General features: G+C 40.4%; 1 protein-coding gene across 1 annotated transcript in view; it reads left to right on the forward strand.

The window, feature by feature from the left end:
* Positions 1 to 21,828, forward strand: part of LOC139449468 (von Willebrand factor A domain-containing protein 3B-like) — a 521,695-nt gene that overhangs the window by 181,693 nt on the left and 318,174 nt on the right. Inside the window, exons 16-18 of the mRNA XM_071230886.1 lie at positions 82 to 210; positions 5,458 to 5,509; positions 11,985 to 12,141. Of these exons, the coding sequence (XP_071086987.1) occupies positions 82 to 210; positions 5,458 to 5,509; positions 11,985 to 12,141 (338 nt within the window). The remainder of the gene's footprint in view (positions 1 to 81; positions 211 to 5,457; positions 5,510 to 11,984; positions 12,142 to 21,828) is intronic.

Genomic DNA, 21,828 nt, shown 5'->3' on the forward strand with positions numbered 1-21,828 from the left:
TGAAGTTTAGTGGATATGGAAATGAACATGTAGAAGATATAATTCCTATGTGAGATCTATTGTTTGAATGTTTGACAACAGGTCACACTCGTACCAGTCTCCTTCGCACACTGAACAGCGCTGGACGTTTTACCAGGTCTAAGTGGCTTTTGCCAGAAACGAAACAACTGTTTGACAGACAAGCTGAGAGGCAACATGAACTGCACAAAGGTATTGATGATCATAACTTGAGAAACACTACCAGGTGACAGTTGGAAATTATGCATGAGTTTCCTGTAGCAGGGTGTACGGGATATTAGAAACAGACTTATTTTCAATGTTTCAGTAAGATAAAGCTAAATTTATTTTGTAACAATCAGCAGACTCTTATGATAATTACTCCAAGTGCAAACTGGGTCAATTGTGACGTGATGTCCATTTTCACAGAGTAGCCTGCTAAGCTTGGGGTTTTACAAGACAGTGACTAACTAATCTCATCTCAAGACTTTTTTACGAAAAAGCTGAATTACAAGCGACTGGGAGGATAGTTGATGTTGTCTGTCTGGCAAGCCCAATATTTGGAAGAACCCTATTGTCATTAATACCTGACGTGAACTAAGACCTGATTTTTAATGAAGCTGCCTTGGAAGACTCAATCAGCTGCAGTATGGAAGCTTGTTGTATACCAAGGAAGCCCATCATGTTAGCAGACAGCTTATTCAGCCAGAGAATAGTAACAACAGAATGGCCTATCCACACAAAAATCCACATAAAGATATCACAGATGCCATTGTCGCAGGCTTACTGGTCGACACCACCATTACAGCCATGCACATCTGTCTACTTCTGCGTTTGGATCCTTTTACAGACCAGGCGATGTGAGCACTGTTTACCAGCCTAGCATCCTGGAACTCAGTATCCATGGAACAGTTACTGTCAAATTGCCAGTGGAAGACTCCTAACACATTCACTTCTACTTGCATGATATTCAACCTTTAAAGACTTTAAAGGGCTTTACACTCTGGGACAAGTAGTTGTAGCCCAGTCGTCTCACAGAAGTTCTCCAGGAATCCAGATTTGAAGTCACTGGAATGATGTCATCCAAGCTGGAAGGGATGTTTTCAGAGCCATTGTAGATTGGAGTATCATGATGACGTCAGAAGTTTGAAATGGATGACAAATATAACTGTAGTTCTATTTAATATTAACATATTTGCTAAGCCCCTGACATTCTTCCGAATGTTTTTATTTTTGATAAATTAACAGAAAATGAAATATCTGACATAATAAGATGTCTTCAAAAATAGTTTGTTACCTGGTCCAGACAGAATAATTGATAGCGTATTAAAGAAATTAATAAACAGCATGAGTATTGTTTTATGTTTCTTGTTCAATCTTTCATTAACTTAAATGCATGTCAATCAGAATGGAAAAATAGTGCATGTTATGCCTTTGTATAAGAAAGGAAATCATTCAGTTGTGTCAAATTACAGACCAATAGAACTTTATTTAAGCAACTTTACGGGTATTTTCATCACAATTAATTGTTATATAATACCAGTTAGGTTTTCATTCCATTATCCATCTGTTAATTGAATTGTATAATCAAATTTGTATATCTTTAGATAATACCTGTGGTCTCCCCTCTCCAAGTCCTTCTTCATGAAGCCGAATGCCTCCATTGTTAAGGCTAAACGCAAGGAGGCTGCCAAGAAGAAGGTGGACTCAATCCTATCTTCCACCAAGGAGACCATCTCTATGCCATCTACCCCTTTGACACCCCAACCAGATCAAGCCTCGGGGTTCCAGATCAGCGCCCTGGAAAAGTTGTTCGCCCTACAGCAGGCCTCCATGAAAGCTCTGATCAACACCCGACTAGCTGCCATCATTTTGGAAGAAGACAAACTGAAGAAATTGCAGGCCCAGAAGTCTTCCCCGTCCAAAGTAGCCTACTGAGTCTAAGTCATCCGCAACGACAACCAGTATGTCCAGATCATGAATTCCTGATGAACAGTAGGGTAGTGGCAAGCACGCCTTACCCCCTCAGAGCTGACCAACTAAGCCACTGAAGATCCCGTACGGCTCCTGCACGGACCACACGTGCCGACCTGAAGCCACATCTACCGTTACCAGATTTAGCCAGTCACCGCACGACTCCCACACTGTTGGATGCCATGCTTCTTCATAAACATCTCATATCCACTGTACACTACTGTGGCCAAGTTATACCCCAGGATCCTTGACCAGATGAACGACCCCTAACACCACACTCTCTCTCCCGGCTGGCTGAGTCAAGGACCTATATACCGTCAACATGTACTCTATGGACATTGGCACTTACCTGAATTGGTTAATCACTGGAATTCGTGACGCGATGCCGCCTCTACCAATGTCCTTTGATTATGTCCTGGGAGAAACCCCCATGTCCATCCAAACGGAACAAGTGCGATCATCCGAGGGGACATGTTATCCACACAAATTTGACATGTTATCCACACAAATTTGGACTGCCTCCCAGATTCTATCGCTTCAGCGATAACAACTCCAGTCTCAAGTCAGATCTCGGGCCGTCTCCAAGCATGCTAAACAGACAGTTATGTCACAGCCTGTTACATCATCAACGTTGTTTAAGAACAAACTGGGCATGATCTTGGATGAAGTCTGACAAGACACGACAGAAAGATTCCAAGTCTCTACAATCAACTTGGCAGTCAAGGTGCATGGATCTCAGTTCCCTTCTAAACGATCATGGGAACTGGACAGGGATTCCTCCTTCCACAAACTGCCTCATAAGAAGTACATCCCGTCAGGAAAGGAATCCTACAAGGCATCCAGGCGTTATGACAACCCATCGACAGACTCTTTTCCTAAGTCAGACTCCAAAGGCCGTGGATCAGGCCATAGAGGTTTCAAGTCCGGAGGTCGCGGGACAGAAGATGACTTGTATCTTCCTCCACCAAACGTCGCAGATCCAATCGAACAGGCTTTGTCTACAGATTATGATACACGACTTCCTCCACTCAGCCTTCTCAGGGCCCAATGGAAGGGCGTCTTTTGTCATACGCCGAAAATTGGATGCACATCGATCAGATGGTGGATGTCTCTAATGGGAACGCTGTCCTCTTTACAAGATATGATAATTATGCCCACTGCAGAATTGGATCAATTCCCTACTATCTCGGATACACAGGTACTCATACCTCTCCACCTACGTCAAGATCTAATCTGGTGGACTCAACGAGATCTTGTCATGTCAGGGATTCCTCTCACCTTACCAGCTCCCGAACAACACCTGTTCACAGACGCCCTCAGAATCAGGTTGGAGAGCTCACATGGACGACCTCCAAGTTCAGCGTTTATGGACCGAGACAGAAACAGCTATACACATAAACTGCAGAGAGATGAAAGTAATCCATTATGCTCTTCAGACTTGGAAAATCGTCTTATCAAATCTTCCGTTCTGATAGCCACAGACAACACAACAGTGGTGGCCTACATTCAGAAACAGGGCGGAACCAAGTCCCATTAACAGATGACGGAAACTACTCAGCTATTTACTTTGGCCAACTCATTCAACTGCCAGGCAAACTGAACACACTAGCGGACAGCTTATCCCGGAGAGGGAGTATCGTACCCATGGAGTAGGCTCTTTCACCCAGACGTCTTTAATTGGATAACCTATGTTTGGGACACACCGCATTTGGACCTCTTTGCGACCTGTCTCAACCATCAACTTCCGGTCTTTGTCAGTCCGATTTATCAGTCGTCCTGTCTGCTCTACTAGCCGCTCCATACGAACCTCTTGGAAACGCTACTCTCCTCCAAAAATCCTGTAAAGCAGCATTTGTTCTAGCTATGGCTACCGCAGCTTAAGTATCTGAACTCCACGCTCTCGACTATTCCATTTTCATTCATGCTCCCAACTGGACCTCCATCACCTTGCAGTCCTTACCCGACTCTATAGCCAAGAATTAGTCCACGGCTACTGGTCCATTGGGTCACAGACATTATACTATTCCTGCCTTGGCACCTACAGTGGATCATCCTGATCGCTTCCTTTGCCCTATAAGTTCTACCTGACAGCCACTGATCCACATCGCTGACATCGAGGATGTCTCTTCATCTCGTGCAAGACCCACTCAGATAAAGATATCACTAAAGCTACAGTTGCTAGATGACTTAAGACTAACATAGCAACAAGTTATCAGCAAGAACAAGATACTCCTCCTACTATGGATTCTAGCTCTGGCGATGAAATTCGAGTCTGGCGTCCTGGTCATCCGTGTTCATTGAAAAGTCATAGATGGATGCCAATGGGGTTCACACAATACCTTCACTAGCTTTTATTTACGCAGCATCCAGCCAGGATCTGTCAATTAAGGCAATAGGTGAGAAGAACTGCAACACTCAGACTGTAACAAACCGGAACAAATATGTCCGTGAGAAGGCAGCTGTTTCAATTGACATGGTCAGTTACCACCAGATTCAAACATTAGTTCCCTGAGAAGGGGAAGACACAGTTGGAAAAATTGAATTTGTGGAACGTACGCTTGCATAAAAAACAAACGAGTGAGCCTGCACTTCTGCTGTTTCATTCTTTCTTGGCCGTCTCAAAGGGTAGTTTGGACAATGAATATGCATGAATTTTGCTAAATGTCCTGTGCATGACAATGCATGTGAGGAGAAAGGGAATTCCATCAACTGTAATATATTGGGATTCCCGACATTCCGTATGTAATAAAAGTAGTCTACTTTGATGGGCATGGCTTAATTTTTTACATTCATTGGGAAATGAATGCAACAACATGTGACCAATTTAGCTAATCAGAAAGCAGGAATTACAATGAACAAAACAGGAATTTAACTATTATTTCATGCTTACATATCAACAGTGTGAAAAGAATTTTTACATATCTCATATCAATGAAATGTTAACAGACTTGAAAATAATTATATCTTTGTCACCAGTCATCATCAAAATATCTATCCCCAGGATTGATTAACAAATTAATTTGAAATTTATAATATGATTTGTAAGTTCCTCTCTGGTTGGAAGATGAAAACAAACTTTGTAAAGTGAATCAGATGACCAAGAAAATGTATCTGGTTATCTGGAATTTATACCTAAGTGATTCAAGTTATCACTAATCAGATCATATTATAGCAGAAACTATGATCTGATTTGTCTACTCTGTGATATCACTGGGACAAGAATTTCCTTTGTACCAATAATTGTGGACACCACCAATACTTATATAAATATATTCAAATTTGTAGCTCAGAAATAAGTTTCATATTTTTTGGAGGCTCAGCATTATGTGAACAGTTTTGAATGATTTGTCTGATTAACTGACACTTTCTAACAGCATTGAGAAAATAACAAATCAAATTTTAACCGGATGCTTCTTGAACAGGTGAGTTGCCTTGTCGTTTAAAATCAACTTTTGAAAAGTCTTACACATTAGTTTTCATTTTCAGTTTCAACAGAAAATGAAAACAGGAGGAAAAGGAATGCAAAAAGACATATCAGGTAACTTGTTTGATACTGTTAAACCATGTGGAGATTCATCCAGCATTTGTACAGTTTATTATTGTGATGTTTTTTAAAATGATACGACAAGTGGACATCCACAATTACAGTGAGGCAAAATAGCCCATTTAGCACATCATCACTACTGTTTTTTAAACACTTTTATAATGTTATGTTCTACTTTCATTATTAGTTTTTTCAATGAGGAAATTACCTGTTTGCCCCTGAAAATATCCCCAACAGTTACATAAACGTTATCATTTGTATGCAAAAGATATGCCTTCAATAAGTCTTGTATTGTCATCATCTAAGCAGTGAGGGTTATGGCCTGGAAGGTCATATCATCCCCCAAAACATCCAATATTTAACACACAGCATTTTCTTCTAATTTCGGGAGAGCAGTTGACCTGGTGTGTATAAGACACCTGGCTTGTATTTGAGACCTGGCGTCTAATAGAGGAAATATCGATACAATATACAGTTCTTATGTGTGATTGGGAGGAAGGTCACGGGACTACGCAAGACCTTACCTTGTTTTAGTCTTCCGGTTATGTCAGACGTAACTCAGCTAATCAGTTTGATACATGCCAATGTAACTTGGAAAACCATGACATGTCACAGGCATAACTGCACTTGAATTATTTTAATGAATCGATGGTACTTTAGAAGCATGTCTTATGTGTTGTCATAAGTGTTATTTGTCGTTTGCAGTTGGACCAGATTTCCATGTTTGAGGGGAGAAAGATTTTCTAATCTTACTCACGAAGTGCAGGTGCTCCCTCACATACCGTCATATCACCCCAATCCTTGAGGGGGATTGTGCTTGGGGGGGACTGATGCTCAATCACCACACTGAGTCTTTCAGCTGTATGCAGATGCTCCCTCACATACCATCATATCACCCCAATGCTTGGGGGGGACTGATGCTCAATCACCACACTGAGTCTTTCAGCTGTATGCAGATGCTCCCTCACATACCATCATATCACCCCAATGCTTGGGGGGGACTGATGCTCAATCACCACATGGAGTCTTACAGCTGTATGCAGGTGCTCCCTCACATACCATCATATCACCCCAATGCTTGAGGGGGATTGTGCTTGGGGGGGACTGATGCTCAATCACCACACTGAGTCTTTCAGCTGTATGCAGATGCTCCCTCACATACCATCATATCACCCCAATGCTTGGGGGGGACTGATGCTCAATCACCACATGGAGTCTTACAGCTGTATGCAGGTGCTCCCTCACATACCGTCATATCACCCCAATGCTTGGGAGGGACTGATGCTCAATCACCATGTGCACATTGAGTCTTACAGCTGTATGCAGGTGCTCCTTCACATACCGTCATATCACCCCAATGCTTGGGAGGGACTGATGCTCAATCACCACATTGAGTCTTACAACAGCTGTATGCAGGTGCTCCCTCACATACCATCATATCACCCCAATGCTTGGGGGGATTGTGCTTGGGGGGGATTGATGCTCAATCACCACACTGAGTCTACAGCTGTATGCAGGTGCTCCCTCACATACCGTCATATCACCCCAATGCTTGGGGGGGACTGATGCTAAGTCATGATAGTAACTTGAGAATTCCAGTAACTCAAAATGTATGTTGTGTCCATGTATGTGCTGTATGTATAGTTTTAGTTGTTACCCAATATCATCACAATAACTAGTCTGTTGCATCTCTGTGTTTCATTGGCATTATTAATAAATGAGTATTTCATTGTGAATATTCATAGGGAATACTAACAGCTGTTTTGGGTTACAACCTTTAATGAATGCTAATATTTGTGGCATAAACATGATTTTGCACAAACCTGAAACCACCTTATACTAAGAGGTATTTAATTTAAATATGGACTGACATACTTTCATTATGACCATGATAAAGGATATTCGAATGGAATTCCAAATTAAGGGGTGTGTGTGTGTTTTACAGGATAGGGTTTGATATATACTGAACCGCAAAAGAAACATCACCATGGATAGATATATGAGAAACCTTATTTGTCCGAACACTGTAAACATACTTTGAGACTTATTAAAAAGATGAAACTTGGCAAAACTGATCATCAAGGTTGAAATTAAAGTGTCAAATGTTCTTAAAGTGAATCACAACACTAGTCTCTGAGAAAATGGCATCACAAGTCAGTCCGTGTGTCTGCTATGTGCATTGATGACTGCTGTGCAAGTTGATACATAGAATGGATGAGGCGGTTGATGAAGGCCATAGGCACTTGAGCCCACACCCTGAGAAATGCCTGATGCAGTTCAGCTGCAGTTGTCGGCCTTGGTCAGACGTCATTCAGCCGTCTTTGAATCTCGACCAACAGGTGCTCAATGGGATTTAAATCAGGACTGAGGGCAGGAAAATGCATGGTTCTGATGCAATTCTGCTGGAGGAAGTCTCTTGTTGCTCTCGTAGTTTGGGCACCGGCGTTATCATGCTGAAACTTGTGGTTGTGGCGACGTGCTAAGTGAGGTATGACGTGTGGTCTCAAGACTTGATCAATGTACCGAGCTGCTGTGACACCACTGCCTCTTCCTGGACAGATGTTCCGGAAGACCACAGGGTGGACCCTCTGTGCAAGACCAATTTAACCCCACACCATGATGCTCGGACCACCCCACAAGTCTCTCTCAACAACACAAGCATCCGAATAACGTTCCCCATGGCATCACCAAACTCTCTCTCTGCCATCTGCTGTTGAAATACAGTAACGGCTCTCATCTGAAAAGAGGACTCTTCCATACTGCTGGTGGCACCAATGCTGGTGCTGTGTTGCCCACTGAAGACGGTCCCGGCGATGACGTGGTGTCAGAAAGGGTCCTCGGTGTGGCCTGTGACAGTGGAGGTGTCTGCTTGTCAATTGTTGACACATGGTGTCTTCACTATTGTGTCGATGGTGTGTCCCCATGGTGTCACTAGTTTTGTTAATTACACAACAATCTTTGCACATGGTTTCTAAATTGCATTGTAATTTGGGTAAATTGTCCTACCTATTAGTAGTTGCATCTTCATATATAACCTTACATCACAGAAACAAGTAATCATGAACAACTGTCAACTGCGAATATATATATAAATATATACACGTCTAAACGATAGTGCCTCACTGGTTGTCAAAATTATGTTAAAGGTATAGTACCTTTACGAATGGTCCCATGGTTGTCAGTTGTCAGTCAGGAACTGATAAACATTGCAGGACAACCAAGTGTGATAGTATACTAGGTCCTGTCTAGCAAAGTTAGCTTAGGTGGTCGCGCATTTTGAAAGCAGAAGTAGTTTATGAGTATAGGCATACCCACACTTTTTGGTGTGAAAAGGCTTAATATGCAGCAAAAAGGAAACCCTTTTTAACCAATTAGAATCAGGCATTCTTCAATGATATGGTAGAATCAGGAACTGAGAACTACAGATCTCTGTCTTGAGTTGTATTTAGTTCCCAAGAAGAACTCAACAGATATGAAAAAGATGATAGATCTGAAAGTCCAAAGAAGGGTTTTTTCAACAGCCTCTGAAATTTCAGATGGCATCATTTTGAAAACTTTGAACGCTTTTTGGTCAGAGATTGGATGATCAGCCTAAATCTTCAGGAGATGCCTTCCTGCATGTTCCCATTCATCCAGAGTTTAAGAAAGGATCTACAATTTGTAGCAACAATCATCGCTACAAGTTTGTAGTGCTTCCATTCAGGATTTCCATCACTCCCTGGCTATTCACCCAAATCAAAGCTCCGATCATCAGTTTTGCTCACATTCAACTAGTGCATCTGCATGGGTATGATTTTCTATCAGCAGATCAAGACAAGACGAAATAAGGGGCTTATCTGTCCACTGGAGGAACGTTTTCTCATATCCAAGGTATCAGATTAACTCAACCACACCCTCAGTTGGTGGAGGTCTTTTTTAATGAACCTAACTTTGTTACAGGACTTTCAGGGTAACATTGCTACTTTGGACTTTACGAGCATGGATGAACTATGTAAGCTCATCCAGGTTGGATGTCAGAATACCATTCTCTATTAAGTCTAATGGAGGAACTCAGATGTGGACTTGCCGAGAGAACATCACAGAGGGCCTTCCATTGGTATTTCAAACACTTCATTATCATATTTTTCTGGACCCATCCAACCCGGGATGGGGAGCTCATATGGAGGACTCAACAATCCAGTGGCTTTGGCGGCCTTATGAAGCTCCATTTAAGTCAACTAGAGATGAGAACAATACAATATGCAATCAAAGCCTGGAAAAAACATCTATTCATTTCATCTTTAACATCTATTAACAATGATAACTATTGTTTGATTTCCATATGAAATTAATATTAAATGTATGCCTTACATTAAACACATTCATTTATCTTTTGTTCTCATCAAAAGTGATAGCCATAAGTGCATATACATATGCTCACGTAATAAAATCTTTTAATCTTCTGTGTGTGTGTTTGTTTACCTATATTTGAGACCAGCACACAGTATACTTCCTCCACTAGGTGTTCTCTTGCGGCCTATGGCTAACATCCAAGGGCCAAAATCTGTTTCTTACACAGGAGACTTAGTTTTCACCTGACAGTGCTAATCTCTGTTGGGTTGTTATGGTTTATTATCTCAACTGAATGGTTATGGGTATTGTTTCATTGCTGCCGCATTGGCAAGAGATGTCAACCCGGAATTCATTAGTTATGACATGATGGCTCAGTTGGGCATGCATTGTTGGAATTCATGGCCATACATTTAGTTGGTAGGTTTGTTAGTTTGTTGTTTAACACCGCACTCAGCAATATTCCAGCTATATGGGGGTGGTCTGTAAATAATCAAATCTGGACCAGACAATCCAGTGACTAATATCATTAGCATCGATCCACGCATCGATCCCACGGATCATGGGATCCATGACATGCATCAACCAAGTCAGCAAGCTTGATTACCCGATCCCGTTAGTCGCCTCTTATGACAAGCATAGTCGCCTTTTACAGCAAGCATGGGTTGTTGAGGACCTATTCCAACCCAGATCTTCACGGGTCCCATACATTAAGAGGATATTCTCAAGCACCAGAAATACGGAATTCCCTGTTTCAGGTCCTGTTGCTGGCATCCAAGTTATTTGACGGGCAGTTGGCGTAGCCAGAGCTCTTGGCTATGAATCAGGGCTCTTTTGATGGGCCATAGGGGCAGAGATGGTGGAAGATACTGGTTTTGTTTCTTCAAGTAGGTTCAGACATGGAATAGACGTTTCCTTTTTCCTATCCATGCTCTTCAGTTTTATCTGACCAGGATGCAAACTTTCCAGAGGGGCAAGATTCCCCTTTTCCTTCCTTATCATTCTCAGTCATCAAGGATATTTCCAACAATACTGTTGTCTCTGGTTGTAAGAGACAATTTCTATGGCCTAATGACTCGTTTGGATTCGCCTTGTTTTGCTTCCAGGATCAGTTGGTAGTGTTTGCTTGGAAATCTGTCATGATGGAATCAATCTTATGACTCTTAATGAGTCCCCCCCACCAGTGCAAAGACATTACCGTGAACATGTAACAATGAAAATACCATGGCAACAAATCTGTACTGAAGTACACAAACTTTTCAGGTAATTACACTGTCTGGTTATTAAAAGTGTTCATTGTATATCTGGACTTAAGTTTCTTTCAATCATTGTATCAAAAGATTTTGAAGTGATATTGTTGGGTAATTTTATACCGAATCACAGGCAGATCAGGAGAAAATTTGTGTACAGCTGATTGCCATTTCCGGCTTAGTTTACTAGAAAATACACACAGTAATCTTAATCTAGCAGAACAGAAAATACAATTTAAACGGTAAATCATCATGTATGGCGATTTTTTATCGAAAATTTGAAATTTGTTTTGACCAAAGTTTGTTGATTTTTTGTAAGAAAATGACTGAATCACCTAGAGGAGTGTGTGCATTCACAATACACTCAAGAGACTATGGTAGTCCTCATTGTCTGTGCAGAGTATGTTTATATAGCAATACTGACAGTAACATGCTCTTTTTTTTTAAAGCTCTCGTTGCTTTAACATTTCAGGGATAACATTCCAATAATAGCACTGGGAATGTTTTGACACATTGATCTGCCCTGTCAAGGGTCAAGGTCTTTCTCATGGTCATAGCCTAAAAAAGGTTTGTTAACAATTAGAGAAAAATTTAATCGATTATTGAAACTTTGTGCCTGTTATTCCTTAGGTGGAGGGCTGAGATCAGAATGGTCGTGAGTCGGGACTTTCTGTTTAAAAGTTGTTCCACACTATACAACATAAGGGATCATAGATGAATATTAAAAGATATATTGGTGAGGTCAGCTGTCTCCTGATTGCTGAAGTTCAAGTCGTTCAGGGTACATGTATCTGATGAGAAACATTTTGGGGCGTAGGTTGGGATGGAGCTCCTTCCTCTTTTGCATGCAATGAAAACACTTCCTTGTTAGTCTGTTGCTATTGTTTCAGGGAAAATGATGTTTCATCCAAGGTGTGGTTGAAGAAGAACAGTCTTATGGCCAAAAGATTAACTATCCTGGATGCTTTGTCTCCCACATTTGTTCCTCACCGTTCAAAGTATGTTCCTATACTGGACAGACATGTTGTTGCCAGAGTGTTTGATCAGGTATGTATGGTATGGCAGGAAGAAGCAATCATTACTTTTTCAGAAATGATATGTTTGATATTAACCCTTAATGTAAAAGAAAATATTTTTACATTAAGGGTTGCGGGTTGTTACTCTTAATGTAAAACATTTTACATTAAGAGTAATTTTTACATTAATGGTTGTAACAGTGCTAGGATACAAACAGTGCTACAACGTCATAAAGATGTTTGACGTCAACTTACTTCAGTGACAATGTGTGATGTCATGTATCTCTTTAATAAATATGAATTGAAGCTTGTGAATTGTATTTTTGTGTTCCGAAGTTGCTGTAGTTTTAAAATATAATAAAAAGTCAAAATGTGAAATTTCACCCATAAGGTCCCTTATCTCATGGTTGGTCAGATATGTAAATCAATTAGGAGAAACATCTTCTATTTGCTAAATGCAATTATAAAGGATGTTGCATTGATTGAGTCTAAATCTAATATTTTCAGTAGCTAGGTTAAATAGATGAACTGTTGGATCAGTGGCAGTCTGATTTAATCCACATACATGTGTGAATTGAAAAGTCTGTTGCCTCATATATTTTGCTTTCTTTAATGTAAGATTTTAACATTTATATGAAGAATATCTTAGAAGACATAACACCAAGTTACAGACTGACAACTGTACATTTGTTTTTTAAGATGTCATCTTGAGATATTTGACAGAGGTGACGAAAAGTGTGAAAATGGTGAATACTGAGAAATTAACTGTGATTAAATACCTGCATAAAAACTGCTTTTGACCAAAGTATACTGAGTCAAATTAAAAACTTAACATTTTTAAAAGTAATCCCATACATGATATACAACGGACAAATGTATCAGAGAAGGTAATTTTTAATCATTAATGTCCAAAGAAGGATTTTAATTAACGGCGGTAACCATAATTTGTTCCAAGCACCTACGATATTCGGTAATAACATCAACAGTTTAAATCATAAGTCCTAAGCACGAGAATCTAATGGCATACAAGTTCAGTAGCGTGTATGGCCACCATGTGCATTGACAACTGCCACACAACGCCTCCGCATGGACCTTGTGATGCTTGTGAACACATGATTGGGAAGACGACACCATTGTTGCTGCAAAATGGTGCCAAGATCTTGCAAATTCTGTGGTTGGTTCTGGAGAGTGCGCATACTTCTGCCAAGAGCATCCCAGACGTGTTCGATGGGATTGAGGTCAGGAGACCTTGACGGCCAGTCCATGACTTTGACTCCCGCATTCTGAAGGAAATTCCTTGTCAAAATGTCTGTGTGGGGTCTGGCATTGTTGTGTTGGAAAATCAAACAGGGTCCATGTGCTGCCATAAAAGGCAGAAGTTCTGGTGCCAGTACCTGGTCGCAGTAAGCAGCAGCGTTGAGGTTGCCACGGATGATAAGAAGCCTGGAACGTGCATTGCCACAGAAAGCACCCCACACCATGACACTTCTGCCTCGAAATCTGTCAACTTCCTGTACACAACACTGGGCGTAGCGTTTATGACGGCGCCTCCACTACCTCGCCCTACCATCAGCAAATCGAAGATTAAATCGGGATTCATCACTGAAGACGACTTGATTCCAATTCCTTTGAGTCCATTGTAAGTGTCGCTGTCCCCACAATTGACGTTGACGTCTGTGTAATTGAGTCAGAATCGGACCGCAGTATGACCGGCATGCTTGAAGGTGAGCAGTTCTCAGATGGTTTTGAACAGTTTGCGCACTCAGTCTACCCCTAAACAGTTTATTTCTGGTTGATGTAGCCTTAAAAAATCGGTTACGGAGGTGACGTAAGACAATCTGACGATCCTCTGCATGTGACGTCACACGTAGTCGACCTGGCCGAGGGCGATAAGCAGTGGTACCCGTTTGCTGTAGACGCGTCTGTAAATCATAAACAGTCTGTCGACTACAACCCATTGTCCTTGCAACTTCAGCTATGGACGTTCCCGTCTGCAACATGCCGATGGCACGTTCACGTGGCACATTTGAAAGGCGTGGCATGACAAATAGCCGTAAAGACTTTTGTTTTCTTGTGTTTTTCTTTTTTTGTTAATGACTGCAGCTAACATGTATGGCTGAAAACATGTGCGGTATTATGGCACGTGAAAAAACACTTTTGCCACTAAAGTGCTGTGCACATGATTTTGATCGATTCACCTGCACAAAAACGGGTGTTATCTGAAGACAATACGTGGCCATTACTGTTTAAATACACAATAAGGGCCCACAATGATAACTGGTCAAAATGTTAAAATTTTAGGATTGTGAAGTTTTTAATTTGGTTCAGTATAAATACACATAGGATATGAAAAGCATGCTTTAGGAAGACTATCCTTCATGTTAAATGGGCTGCTGAATTTAAGCAAAGCAGAATCAGTACAGAAGATGACATTAGGTAAATTAGGTCTGCTCTGGTTGTGATCTGTGTTTTGTCAGTTCAGTACATCGTAGCTGGCACACTTGAATGTGGATACCAGATGAGAAGCTAACCTGAGCATATCCAAGGAACTTTGGACCAGTTATCAGCTGAATCCTGATACATATTTCATGTGAACTTAGCCAGGAAGAGACCTGGGTCCATCACTTTGATTCAGAGTCAAACTTCAGAAAACACAGAGAAAACATTTGGCCTCACCCTCATCAAGTACAAGTGGGTGGCATCAGCTTTGTTGGACAGTAATAATGGGATAATCATGATATCTGCACTCAGGTCAGACTCTATGGGCAATACTTTGCCACAGAACTATGTCCGTTGAGAGAAACTATCAAGGAAAAATGTCAAGGAAAGCTACCTTCAAGTGTGCTGCAGCTTGAGGACAATGCGCTGGTTCATTCATCCCAAATGGCAGCAAATTTCTTCACCATGCCCATTCACACCTGACCTAGCACCCTCTAACTTTTCCTTAGTACTCCATCTTTTCCTATAACTCAAATGACACTATGGTGGAGTTTTTGCCAGTAACAACACAGTGATGGGCACACTTGAGGCCTCTTTTGTTCATCTATGTGAAGACTTCTGCTGGGCAGGAATAACAACGACGGAGCATTGCTGGGCCAAGTGTATTGACAATGAAGGATATAAGCAAGTGTTGATGTCACTGAATTTGACAATCACTCTCTTGGTCATTGTGAGTCATTTCTGCCTAAATATATGGCCACACTATTGCTTAAAGTTACTGGGGGCATGGGTGGCACAGTCGTCTAAGGCGTCGCCATTCGCTGTGCAGAGTTGCGTCCCTTTGGCAAGCCAGAAACCTATGATTGTGGGTTCAAATCCTGATTTGCCCTGATTATGTTTCTAGGTTTGTCAGCACCATACCCGTGCTGGTGGGTTTCACCGAAGTGGTAAACGTCTGAGACCTGCATCACTTCGCGCTATCCTCCTACATAAAGCTGACACGCCGTGATATAACTGGAAGAATGTTAAAAGCAGCGTTAAACTCCCTCCCTCAACTCAGCTTAAAGTTACTAGTATGTGGGAACAGCAAAACATTATTTAGCAGTATTTAGAATTTCTGTCATAGATCAAAATAGGTGGTAAATTGGAAAAAAATAAATTCTGATAGTCCACTGCACACAAATGATTCAGGCAAGAAGGGGGCTGTCGGTCAGATGGTCAAGGCAAAGTTTTCTATAGCTTGTAAATACAAGTCATAGGACTATAAAAGAGCATATATCAAAATAATGCGAATTGCCCTAATCTAGCCTGTCCTAACTGACACTGTGATTACCCTTAAATTGTCCTTTTACAGGTAAAATGATGATAAACTTAGAAAATATTCGTGTGTTGTCATGCATGTATGAAATGGCCTATAACCTGAGGTAATTACCTAACACCTGTCCAGAGGTGATGACCTCACACAGTCCCATGCATTCTCTCAGGTGCAAATGTCACCGAGTTGGGGGTGGTCTCAAAATATTGCTGTTATTGTACTTAATTGACATGCGTTGATGAGGTAGCAATTTAGGATATGTACTGCATTATATTTGCTTGGAAACATGATTGACTAGTTAAGAGCTATGAAACGAGATGAGTATTGGAATCCAGAAGTATTTGTTGTTCTACAGATGATTTCTTGAGGTAGCATTTATCTCCACTGATGACATATATGAATCTGTACTTTTGAATGTTGTGTTATGTCTTGCCACGAACCCTGTACATTTAGCCAAGATAGACACAACAGTTCCAATGACACGATTACCTTTACCTGATGGTACCATGCGTGCTTTTTGTCCATCTGCCGATAGCCACATGTAGTCACTGGAATGCTTCACCAAGGTAAACTATCTGGAAGCCCTGACTGTGATAGTTATGAATGGTTAGGAGATAATGTGACCTCATAGACAGGATGGAATATTTTCCCCTGAAAAGTGCTCGGTCATCGCCACGCGCAGTGTATCAAAATCCCATCTCTTGGAGAGCAATAGTGCAGTCCGGGAAACATTAATTGTACCTTTAATTCCTCCCAAATTCTACTACAAGTCAGGGTTACCTTCTGCTCATAAAGCTTGTACACTATACGCCTAATCACTCTGTATCAAATCTGTCTGAATCCTTTTATGCCCCAGTTTTGTTTTTGAGACCACCCCTATACCTGTTTTGTTTTCTTATACCGTAGACTCGATGGTATGAATTGAAAACACCATAGCTTGGGCAGTTCGGTAAATCTAAATCAATAAATGGTTTCCCTCTATCTCTCTAAAGTGTAAAGAACTTGTATGCATTTCCAAGTAGAGATTCCATATCGTGTACCTTGGTTATGGCTATGCAAGTGTGATGTAACAGGCATCATGGTTAACAAAAAAAACGCAGCGTGATTTTGACATTTTTGAAGATGCACATCTAGAATTTTCTCAAAATGATTTTTGTGTGTGGAGTAGAGGTTTTATGAAGACTACATTATTATCATTGTAACGGAGTCACATGCGCATATTTCTATAGTCCGTTTCAGACTGCCATCATTGGACTTAGAATAAATGTGAACTTCATGTTTTCGTTCGAATTTGTCTCCTGTAAACTTGTCAATAGGACTCCTTGTGACTGAAATTCTTCAAACCACAGGTAGGGTGGTCGGTAGTTATTTGATATTTCAATAACAACAGTCTGTGAAAAATTATATCCCTTTTTAACAGGCAAAAAGCATTTTTCTGGCATTTCCGACAGTACTTTAATTTGACAAGTGTCATTTATCCCTTGACCTATTATTTCAGTCATTAAGACAAAGGTAAAGAATAGCCCTTCAAACAGGAGACTCTTTCTTGTGAGAACTACTAAAAATGTACATGACCCTGTGACCCACACTGATTCTTGCAGTAGAAAGACCTTTTACAGAGCAGTATTTTCTCTGATTCTGCTTGACTGATGAGGCTGAAATGTAGCATGCATGTTCCTTCGCATGAAGATATCTTTATTTTCTTTATTATGATTATATTTTAACACATCAAATTTTCAAAACAATTAGAATCTGGTTCTTAGGAACCACAAGGTCTAGAAAGCTGAAACATTTTTGTGAATGGAAGTGACTATAAGAAGATTCAATTTGTTTAAGACTTCACTCAAACATAAAAAAAATGTGGCAAAATTTCTATGTTTTTATTTTTACTAGCATCTATGAACCAATTTGTCTTAAATATAGTCACTATAGATGTTTGTCGCCAAGTTGTTGCAAAATTATGTCCTCATAATTCAAGTGAGCATTGGATCTGTATTTATCTTCTCAGAGCAAATGAACCAATGAAGCTGAAACTTCACATGATGATATGAGAAATTTGTACAGAGGTTCCAATTCAATTTTCAAAATATGAATTGGAAAAGCCTTTTTTCGTATGACCGTTGCAATATCCTTTCCACTCATGTTCGTGCTACTTCTTACCAGTTGCCTATTTTAAGAAGCTGAGGCATTAAGACTATAAGTAGCAAGAGTCTGCATAAATAACTTCTTTTTCAAGGCTTTTCTGAACAAGTTGTAATACAACCACACACTGCCATTAATTTTAGAGTTGCAACCGGGTAAATATGATAAACACTGAAATGTTTCTGATTACAATGCTCTACAGTTCAGTTGTATTGCTGGTAGTGACCCACTTACTTGCGATTGGGGATCCTGGTGTGATTGTTGTTGAACTCAGTCAAATACAGTGTATGAGTTTGAGGTTGCTAGGGCTAAAAGCTGACAGCGGAGTCTTTCCCATGCTACTTTGGTTGTGGCTGGTGCTGGAACTCTGGCCTGTATCATGGAACTGTTCTAGGTGAACAATACCTTCCAAATGACGTGCTGGTTTTCTTGGGGAATTAGTCAGCAAAGAGCCAGAGTCACAGGAGACTAATTACAATTTTATTTACAAGAACAATTAACAATTTACAATTTATGCTTAGATAATAACTGAGGGTGCCACAGAGAGTCGGTACACACTCTGGGCTGTGGGAGAGAGGTCTGCTTTGTAAGAGAGTCAAACCCCTTCTCTGCTAGAACTTGGCTACAGTATGTATTTAATGAAAGTTTGAACAATAGAAAGGAATGTGATTGGTTGATACACGATTGGTTGTGTCCTAAGCTAAATGGATGGCTAGACAGAGGGGAATACTAAATCCTGTTTAACCTGACTGGCACTAATCTTGTTGACATATTTACTGGATGCTTTGAAAGAGATTAGGGTGTCACTATAGATGAGCTTGTGTGGGGGCTAATCCTTAATGCCCTATAGACAAGCTTGTATGGGGGCTAATTCTTAATGCACTATAGACGAGCTTGTATGGGGGCTAATCCTTAATGAGTCTTAATTGAAGTAATGTTATTCTAATATACCCCGGTAGGTGATGACAGATATACTTAAATAAATATCCTTTGTCTGGGAGATGGGATCTTGATACCTTAGGCTAGCAACCATCTAAAAAGCTATAACTGAAACTACTGATATTTTATATATGCATTTTACCTGATGATAATTATTACTTGCTAAACTATAATTATATGAAATGGTGTATAAATATTACACCATGATAACTCATAAAAGCACTTGATGTAGATCTAATTATTATAAGATAACTTAGTATAAATGTTAACCATGATACCTGTGTCAAACAACACTCTAGCCAGTCATTGGGTCAGCCGCCTTTTCCCCTACATTCCCTCCACAGTGGGTTTGTCATTTGACGAGTTATGGGATTTCGTAGCTCAGCTAATCAAGTGGAAACAATCATAGTCTGGGAGCCAGTCTCAAAAGAGGCATTAGAAATGACAGTCATTAAACATTCAGGGTAGACTTGTTTTTACTACCATATTTCATAGACCATGTAATACTGTCCATTCATACATGTTGGCACTTGGTTAGGTCATACAAAGATCAAAATGCGGAAACTATTATAAACTCTAGAGCAATCACTTCCATCATAGTTGTAACAGATCGTTTTTCAAATCAAATGTAATAAAGTTATATTATACACATTTTTGAGAGAATCATTTGCTCACAGAAACTTACCTAGATATTCTAAGAACATTTTTTTTCACAATTTAGGCAATTATACTTCATCAAATGTGCATATTTCTATGATCTCTGGGTTGGCCAGTAATAGGAATTTTGTAGGAAAGTCAGTGACAGAAGTGTATTCCACATCACTTTCACTGCTATCAGCATTGTTAGGGTTGAGACAGTATTCTTCTGATGCACATTTGCAAGCATCATTACAGTCTAGTGCATATCTGGTGCATTTGCACTGTCTTGTCTGACAGCGACATCCTGATTCACAAGTTATAAGTTATAACACCGGCTGCGGGAACAGCAGTTTTGGCTGTGAACAGAGGCAAAAGACTTCCATCTCAGTTGTCCATCCACGGTCAGTGGGTGATGGCAATACTGTTCTGGGTGGATGGAAATGTTTCCAGACAAGTGATTGATAGTTAGCTTATTTTAGGTGAAAACAAAGGGCATCTTCCGTTGGTGGTCATTTGTCATTTTGTTTCTTCATTTTCTGTGAGTATAATCAACATTGGCTGTGAATGGAAGTGAGATGTGTTCCAGGTTCATACAGTTGTCAAACACAAGCTTCTGCACACGCTCGTTCCTCTGTTGTGGGGTTCTGTTCACTGCTAAAATGTATGATTAGTTTTGGATTCTTCTCTTAACATTTCCTTGAAATTCTTGAAAACTGGCTTGTGTCACATCCTGTAAGGGCATTAAACGCCATTAGGCTGCAACAAATATCTGAAGGGCCCTTGATGAAATTCACTTGAACATGGGATCCTTAGATGTTTCAGTCTTCATCAAGGCTTATTTGGTAGAAGGCAATCAGTAGTTTTATGAAATCAGTGTCTATTCAACTCAACAGTGCATTGATATTATGAGGTTTGAGAATAAATGACATGAAGATTGATGCCAATGTCAGTTTCTTCATGGTTGGATGCCATACTTGCAACATCTTGGCGAGTTGATGAGAAACACTGATCAATAAGATCCACCACTCAGGACCATTTCCCTCCCTTGTCCAAGCTTAACATGAGATTGTTTGAAACTTCTAACTTGCTAAACTGGCCATGTTCTCATTCAATCCAATGAATTGCGTCTGTCTGTCTTGTAGTTTGATGTCTTGACTGACAGTCAATCTGTTTATTGGTCTCTGACCTCCAGTACGACTCTTGTTCCACTTTTAGTGTAGGACTTACCAAGACCACATCCACTCTAGAGCAACAAGTGGTTAGGTTTGAGATGACAACTTGAATGATGACATCAGCTAAATCACCATCTTCCTGAGGCAAGGGTGTTAACTGTCTATAGAAGTCAAGTTTCCACCCTTGCCGAACTAGGCTGGAATTTCCAGGCTTGATCGTAGTGCCATCACTGGGTGTTACGAGTTATGTCCCTTCTATGTTCCTCCTATTGACCAATCAGATTCCATCTCTCATATTACTTGCATTTGATTCAAACAAAATGGGGGTGCCCAGTCAAGACGATCTTCTAGATAATTCAATCTCATTAAAATCAGACCTTAGTTTTCACTACCGCTAAACAAAAATCTGAAGACATCCCGTTAGGGGTTGTGTCAGATTGACCTTTCATCCAACCAATGAGAGCATCGCTTACCAGATCAAGAAAATGACAGTCAGGATGTGATTTCTAATCATACAACCTCGAAAACTTTAACACGGGGTTTCCGAACGATAGTTACAGGTGTAACGACTGAATCTATACAATCTACACCATCTATCAGCCATTCCAGAATGTTTTTTTTGTTTAGGTTTCAAATTTGTAATTGAGAATTTTTCAAAATATGTTTCGAAGCGTAGTTGCCAATTTGAAATTAGTGCCGTAAAGTATGAGAAAGCTGCCTTCTGATTGGTCATTCTACTGGTCGGTCAAAGTTTGCGCGCAAGGTCGGCTGACGTTACCCGTATTGGGATGTCCTCAGATCTTTATTTAGCGGTAGCGAGAACTAAGGTCTCATTTTAATGAGATTGCTCGATAATTAAGATCTATGTTGTAATAAAACGGGTCTTAACCTGTAAAGTGCATCAAATCACGTGAGCACCTTGAATTTGTAAAATATCTGTCGATGCTCAGTTGGCGGTACACATGCTTTTCAAATCCTGCAGTCAACCAAAATCTGCATGTTGAAATCCATGTTGTTTTGAACCAGATGTCTTGTTTGTTACGCATTTTTGATTGGACTATGCATAGACTCA

Source organism: Haliotis cracherodii, unplaced genomic scaffold, assembly GCF_022045235.1.
Source record: "Haliotis cracherodii isolate W230 unplaced genomic scaffold, xgHalCrac1.p SCAF_8, whole genome shotgun sequence".
NCBI lineage: Eukaryota > Metazoa > Mollusca > Gastropoda > Lepetellida > Haliotidae > Haliotis > Haliotis cracherodii.